The sequence below is a fragment of the Diospyros lotus genome, chromosome 6 (genome assembly GCF_014633365.1).
Source record: "Diospyros lotus cultivar Yz01 chromosome 6, ASM1463336v1, whole genome shotgun sequence".
NCBI lineage: Eukaryota > Viridiplantae > Streptophyta > Magnoliopsida > Ericales > Ebenaceae > Diospyros > Diospyros lotus.
The window spans coordinates 9,546,307-9,554,276 of record NC_068343.1 but is presented as its reverse complement, the minus strand read 5'-3'; the positions used below and the strand labels follow the sequence as shown (position 1 = coordinate 9,554,276).

The window sequence follows — 7,970 nt, the reverse complement described above, 5'->3', positions numbered from 1 at the left end:
TCATAATATGCCTTTTTGATAAACTCTTGATGAAAAATTTTAAGCAGAATATGTCTAATTTATTGATGAATGCGTTAGTAGTCACCCACTTCTAGTTATAGGGCAGACACAAGAAAATTAGAAGCAGCTTTAAGGGCTTTCTGGTCTTTTTCGGAACTTCGGTTAGCAGTGTTAAAATGGTGGCCGGTGTGTGTAATTTGAACTTCCCCAAATCTGTAAAATTTGCCCTAAATATATCCACTGAATCCGAAGCTGTATTCTTGTTAGAGTCATTGGCATCCAATACCATCTTTTCTCTTCCGTTTCGGTTGGGGAACTGCGGGCCATTGAGAGATGGGGCTTCTGAGCATCATTCGAAAGATCAAGCGCAAAGAGAAAGAGATGCGAATACTCATGGTGTATGCTCAGAAATCAAATTTTCTACGTTAGATATCTTATCTATGTGTACTTACATCTACACACAGATGCCTGAAATGGTTGCTGCTGTAGGGGACTTGATAACTCCGGGAAGACGACAATTGTCCTGAAAATTAACGGAGAGGACACAAGCATTATTAGTCCTACGCTTGGTTTCAACATCAGGACCATCACATACAACAAGTCAGCTTCCGACTACTTCTTTTTCTCCCTTTTGTAGCACATTTCTACGTTTTTGTCCATTTAGTCGATGTTTACAAAATTGCTTGTTGCAAAAGCAATTGGTCAAGCGTCGTATTTGTGTTCTAACATGATCTTGATAGTTGAAGTCCAGATTATCTGTTATTGTTCTAGTTCGCTAAATGTGATTTTTGTCGGAGCAGAATCTACAATGACGAATTGGGGGAAAATAGGACAGTTGTTTTATTTGGCCATTTAGTGCCAGTGGGACGGGATCTACTACATAAGATGAGATGAAAAGGGGATCGTGTTACAGTGGCTTTGGGATTACTTCTTGTTTGTTGTAACAGGGAACTGCCTTGGTTTCAAAATTTTGAAATCGTACCACAGATGCCACGCTTCCATTTGCAGCATTTATATCAATCCTTATAATTTTTTTCCTTTTTTGGTTCCTTTTCCTTAATTGTACTGTGTTATTAATAACTTGAATTTCCTAAGCTACATATTTTCTAATAGGCCTTTGGAATTTAAATTGGTGCTATGTGCAGGTATACACTTAATATATGGGATGTTGGGGGCCAAAAGACGATAAGGTCCTATTGGAGGAACTACTTTGAGGAAACCGATGGTCTGGTATGGGTTGTTGACAGTTCTGATCTGAGAAGGCTAGATGACTGCAAGCTTGAATTGCATAATCTTTTGAAGGAAGAGGTACCCCTTTCTATGTCCCATGCATCTATTTGTTGAACAACAATGTTGAGTACTTATGGTATGTTAGCAGGTTTTGGTTGGAGTGGTTATTCTAATGACGTCCAAGTCCTTGCACTAGAAAGTGCTAATACTCTTACCAAATTACAAATTTACAAATTGGTATGCTCATTAGTACCCTGGCATTTTGCAAATTGGTATATTCACTCCAGAACACTGTGCACTGTTTCTTGCAAAATAGTGAACTTCAATATCCTGAATGATTTCCATAAAGGTTCTCTTAGCAAGAGAAAAATCACTCACTATAATAAATAAAATTTAGGGAAAATGGAGTTTTTGGGTGAATAAAATAGAAAAGATTTGTTGTTATGTTTAGAGAACAATGTTTTTACACGATTGATTTTATGAAAATAAACTATTTTCAATTATTTTTGGAATGTCTACTTATTAAAAGAATTTGTTGTACAAATACCTGAACTTTTAATAGTAATTTATACCAGTTTGGCATGTGATACCCCTCCCCTTCTACAAATAGAACATTTTTCATTCCGCGTAACACAGGTTTGGGTTTCTTTCTGTTCCCACAAATGCCTACAAGTGCTATCACCTTCTGTTCAAGATGATAGTACATCATTCTTTTCAGTTACAAACTTATTGTGAGATGCTGTGTTTTTAAGGTTCTTATAATAGCAGTTCACGTGGAGTATTATTTCAGTATTCTATTACCTGGTCCTGCAGGAATGTATGTTTTGCAATTGTTTCAAAACCAAAAGTTGTTCTTTCTGTTACATTCATTAAAGGATAATGATTCCTGGTCCAAATCAGACCATGAATTCTGGGCCGACTGGGGGTGAATTCCCCACTCAGTCCTTGCTTTTTAACAGAATGTGTGTGAAAGAGCACAGACTGAATGGGGAATTCACCACCCATTTGGCCCAAGAGGCTTGGAAAGATTCACTCCCACTCGGACCAAGCATCACAATCCTTATCTAAAATCCAATATACTGAGGAATGGCTATAGAACTATGCTCCTCATCTCTTGGGTTGTTTAAGTTCATTGGTTCTTTACATGGTTGGATAGTTGCACAGCTGGAAGGAGGAGGAAAGCATGAGACTTGTTACCTTTGCCTTCATGTGTTGATTGATTTTAGGAGGTTGTTGTACTATTTATAAAGTGAAGGATTAGTTTTTGTCTATTTTGTATGGTTGGATTTTGGCTTAAGTTGATCTGTTGTTGGATCAAATTTTGGATTATGTAGAGTCCTTGGAGTCTGGTTGTATAGCCAATATGGCTTTTCATATGTTCTAACCACGCCCAAATTCTATTCGCCAATCTTTTTGTCTGCTAATTTCTTGGAGATTGTTCGACTACGGATTTAATCAATCCATTACAGTTTTGCCAGTTGGGCTTGAAATGGGTTGATGCAATAATTAATCAAGCCAATATGGCTTGAAATAGAGTAGTGCAACAATTAATCTTGATACATGTCAAAACTCCTAGTTTTGTTGCTTTCTAAGCCATGCATAAACCAAATTGACGTGGAAACAAGTATTGGTGATGCATGGGCAATGAAACTTTATCCCCTTTTCCTGGTTTTCTCCCTCAAATAACCTGTGAAACCTGATTCCATTGAGATACCAGTTGTTGGCATCTTGCAGGACTTGTGGTAATTATTTGTTTTCCCATGTAAGCTTTTGACCTATTCACCATTCTTTGTTCACAAAATTTATCTTATGATGCTGAACAGTATGCTCTAATTGATGTGTTTATTGAACATGATCCAACTATTTATCTAGAGAAATTTTTTTTTTTTGGGTGGATGAGAACCCATAGCCACTATATTTCGAATGTGCACTGAGTAAACTTACTGAGCATGCGCTAAGCCCATAAATCACACACTCCAGGTAAGCACACAAAAATTTGCATGCAGGCTCGCCTCGAAAGAGGTTTGAGCCCTGGTGGTAGAGGAGGCCACTATAAGCACATCTTCTATTTGTGCTTGCTCTTTGATTTGTTTAATCTGACCTTCATAGCATGTTCTAAACATCTGCAACTACACATTTATGAATTATGATCAATTGCACCAATTAGTAGAGTCTGGAATGCTTTCTTCTTTTTTTTTTCCTTTTGCATTCAAGGCTATGGGGTGAAAGGTTTTCCAACGTCAGTGTTGCCTCTTTCAGGAGCAATAATTCACATAAAAGTTGACTCTTTTATTCCTATGGCAGAGGCTAGCAGGGGCATCATTACTGATTCTAGCAAATAAACAGGACATACGAGGTGCTCTTTCACCAGATGAAATAGCTAAGGTACCTTACTATCATTGTTTAGTATGGATGTAAATTTTCTAGATTCATTTCTTCAATGATTTAAGGATGCCATCAGACTTGGAAAAGCTTATCCATGTTGTTCTAAAGCAACTGATGGGATCCCTGCGAGGGAAGGGTTTTGTTCATGTTGCTTGCCCAAAAAAATCATTTTATTGGTGCATTTGTTCTTGAGTAAGAGATGGCCTTTCCTCATCATTATGTTCAAACCCAAACTTTGTTCATATTAATCCCATGAATGCTTCTTGGCGAAACTCTTCTCTAGATGGTCACCTGTGTTAAAAATCTATCCTCTATGAATTCTTATCAATTCTTTTTAAGCAATCTGGGCTTAAAGGATTGATATTACATAAGCTCGCATGATATCAGTAATATAAGTCATTTGATGATAAAATACTTGGAACTGCTTCTATATTTGAAACAGTCCGTAAGTTTTATTCTAATTTAACAAGCTAATAATGAACATGTTATACAAGGAACTAGCTAATTTAAGCCAATGTCTTTAAGTACATTGCATTTTCGATATCTGTGATAAAATACATGTTACGTTTTTATTTACTCATTGTGACTTCTGCTCTTTGTATTTTAAGTAAATTGGTATCTTCATCCTATGCATGCAGGTGCTCAACCTCGAGGCCATGGATAAAAGCCGGCACTGGAAGATTTTCGGATGCAGTGCATACACTGGCGAGGGCCTGCTCGAGGGATTTGATTGGTTGGTTCAGGACATTGCCTCTCGAATCTACATGCTCGATTAAGTGATGTCCATGGTTGAAACATCTTTTAGCTTGTATAACCAAGTGGAGGCTTCCTTTTTGAAATTAAATTGAGCTTTGGCTAATAGCATACGCCTGAGCTCGTATTGTTCTCAAAATTGTTATTGGCAATATGGTTTAAGTACGGCCAATGTGAAGATAGCTTTGAATGGCAAGGAGTTTTCCTGTTTGGTAGAAGCAGAACTCAGTTCAGTTGTAATTCACCCTTATGCAGGCTGCTTATGTGCAAACATCATCACTTGAAGGACCTCTCCTGGTACCTGAGCCTTGAAGGTGTGTAGAATAATTTTGCTTGCTGTGGGATTTGATCCTCTCTTTTTTTTCCTCATATTTGGACCAACATTATGACAAACGGCTTGGGAATTGGCCTTAGTCTAGCAAAAAAGTGGAAAAACTGAGACCAGTATGGCAAGGTTAGTTGGAAAAAAAATTTAAGGCATCGTCAGCTATTTTAGAGTTCGAATTTGATGCAAGGGCAATAAAGCCAATGGAGCATATTATTACCTAAAACCAGTCCAAGGAATAAAAATACTTATTTATCAAGCCTAAAAGGGATCATTTTATACTATATACAAGCTTATCCTTGTTTTGCAAAAATTATTATATTCACAATTTGAACTGTGACCTTCTAGTCACAAGGAGACAACATTATCATCGCCATCAATCAAGATTTTACTAGAGCTTGCCCTTAAAACCCTAAATGATAAGGTGATATATAAGTATGAGCCCAAAAAAACCCAGGCTGAATCTTAAAATTCAAAGCACCAATTCAGAATTCAAAATAAGTAAAAGTAAAATTGATAATGGTACAAAAAGGCATTATTTTGAGTCCAAATGTCAGCACATTTCTGGAAAGTGATTAGATCTAGAAAAGATGATGATCACTTCGACTTCTTTCCCTGTTTTTTCTTGATAACTTCATCAATATACATTATGCCTTTCCCTTTGTAAACTTCTGGAGGTTTACAGCTACGTACAGCAGCAACAAACTGGTGCACTCTGTGCTTGTCTATCCCAGTGCAACAAACTATGTTGGGTTTGAAACAGAACACTCGCACAGCTGGGGGTACAGTCAGTTCAACATCATGGCTGTAACCAAGTTTGAGATACAATAGACGGCCTTCTGATTCAGCTCTAGCCTTGAAACCAACACCCACAATTTTCAGGAATCGAAAGAACTTGGCTTCCATTACAATACCTACATCTCACAAAATGTTGGTCAGAGGAAGCAACCATAACCGGAAAAACAAGGACAAACAAATAATCATGGACATGTTTAAGAAATAAAGAAGGTTAACATGTAAACTCATACAAAAGATGCGTGCGATCAGTATTGCATTTAGGGATGAAGTTCAAGTTGGCATTCCCTCTGTTCGGAAAAGATTTAGTAGTGGAATGGAATAGAAATGAGTGGCATGGAATGCAAAATATTTTCTTCTTGTCCGGGAAAGTAGTGGGTGGAAAGTAATGAAATCTGTTTTTCCTTATTCTATAGAAGAATGGAAATGAATAGAATGAAAAGATGTTAAAAATGTCATTTATACCCTTTTAAGGAAAAGACAAGAGCATAATTGGTGCAAGGGAAAATTTGAACTTTAAAAAATTATTAAGGTTAATTTTATCAACACAACATAAATTTCACATCCATTTTTTATTCTCTCCATACTCCCCCAAATCCCCAATTTGGGGGAGACAAAAGATAAAGGCTTTGAATGGAAATTGATGAAAAATGTTCCCATCTATTTCCACTCCATTCCATTGCTATTGTCTATCCCAAATGATAAGACCACTTTTTCATCCATTTTCACCCCCCCCCCCCCCCCCCCCCCCCCCCCCCCCCCCCTCCTCTCTGGAATGCTCTGTTAAATAGGGGGGTGGATGGCAGGTACATCTTGCCCCAGGATCAATATCCTCTTGTATTATTTGATGATATTGATCATTAATTTCTGGAATAAAAAAATCCTTTCAAACTCCATGGCATTTGTATGCTTTCAACAATATCAGTTTGTCGGCAAAGAATATTTATCAATATCTACACAGGTATCTTTTCTGAGCCACCAGTTCACTGAATTGAGAGTGTATTGTACAACCATGTGCAACCCATTCAATTAGTTTCAACAAGGCTTATTTGCCTCTCGAAATTCAAATCATACTTGAACATAATCTGTTGAAATGATTGAAGCTGCTGCTCAACAGGGATCATATAGGAATTTCTCATAAATCAAAGATCAAATCATAAAATTCCTCAACTTTTAGGGTTATTTAGACCTTCTTCTCCTTTTTAAGTAAATGCTTGAGTTGATGAAAGAATGTGGGATTTATTGGAGAAAAGAAAGACAGGCAATGTGAGCACGCCATCCATTAAGCAGAGATTCCTAGAAACTGGATTAAGTTCCATTGCAGGATCATAGCACATTATTGTAATTACTTCCAAAATCCAGCTTAAAAATACAGATTTGAAATAATATATATCCTCAACTATCTGGATGTCAGATCTTTAGATTCCTCAGTAACCCAAGAATTATAGAAATAATCAGGACAATGAAGTAACCCAACTTCTAATACAGATTAGCAATCCAGGAAGAACCTTCCCATCAACCCATCACTCTGAACAATCGGAACAATACAATCAAATTCTCATAAACAAGGTAAAGTTGTTCACATGTGGACGTGAATCACAGCGTTCCAAGTCAGAATCTAAACCAGGGGGGATTCACCAAAATTCGCGGTCCGGTAAACCATAAACAGAACAAGAAAAGAAAAGAAACATAAAAGATTACACTCCTCTTCAAAACATGTTAGAATTGGGAGCACTGGCAGCCTTGTAATCCTCGCAAGAAACTGATCAAACACCCCTCAACACACTCTCAATTCACTCGGCTAACATACAACCAACACAACAGTTAATAAACAACAAAAATAAAAGAATAAACAGAACAAGAAAGACAATCAAACCACATGAGGAGACACCGGTTTTTATCCAAATTCATGCCACGTAAATGGCACTACATCTAGCCTTAGAAACCACTACCGAGCAGCCTTCTTTATTGATGGATAACAATACAGGACTTTCCCTCTTTTTTTCTCCCACAATACAACCTTTTCCAAAAATGTACAAGACTATTCTAACTCTCAGCCTTCTCACTCTCTTGGCTCTCATGAAAACATAAAGAGAACATGTGATTCTTAGACCCTCAGCCCTCCTACTCTATTTATAGAAAATAGGGTGATATTTCCTAGGGTTAGTTATGACATTATCGGATTTTCCCTCTACTAATAATTAATATTACAAGAGTGTCACCCGCTTGTCAACTACCCCATAACCGCATACAAAACACTACACATAATCCTATCACTAACTCAAGACAATGTTCAACAAATCTCCACCATTGTCTTGACTCTTCAATGTGATACCTTATATCTTCATCCATCAAAACCTTTGGCTTGCTCTTCCTTTGGTTTCCCGCATGATAACCTGACTATCAAAACAATCAACCTCAACAAACATTAAGAATATCAAAATAATGCTGTAAATTTCAACAATGGGACACCTTGGATCAT

The 7,970-nt window shown here is 37.2% G+C and overlaps 2 protein-coding genes across 3 annotated transcripts in view; one reads left to right on the top strand and one right to left on the bottom strand.

Moving 5' to 3' along the window:
* Positions 1-155: 155 nt before the first annotated feature.
* LOC127803989 (ADP-ribosylation factor-like protein 2) lies at positions 156-4,658 on the top strand. Its single transcript, XM_052340677.1, has 5 exons — positions 156-398; positions 490-600; positions 1,146-1,308; positions 3,535-3,615; positions 4,254-4,658. Exons 1-5 carry the CDS (start codon positions 334-336, stop codon positions 4,389-4,391), a joined length of 558 nt encoding a protein of 185 aa, XP_052196637.1. The 5' UTR covers positions 156-333; the 3' UTR covers positions 4,392-4,658.
* Positions 4,659-5,144: 486 nt separating this feature from the next.
* LOC127803992 (60S ribosomal protein L6, mitochondrial-like) overlaps positions 5,145-7,970 on the bottom strand; it is a 55,342-nt gene continuing 52,516 nt past the window's right edge. Inside the window, exon 2 of one of the 2 annotated variants that reach the window (XM_052340681.1) lies at positions 5,145-5,607. In XM_052340681.1, the coding sequence (XP_052196641.1) occupies positions 5,291-5,599 (309 nt within the window). In that variant the 5' untranslated portion in view covers positions 5,600-5,607 and the 3' untranslated portion in view covers positions 5,145-5,290. The remainder of the gene's footprint in view (positions 5,608-7,970) is intronic. The other variant, XM_052340680.1, reaches the window with a different exon arrangement.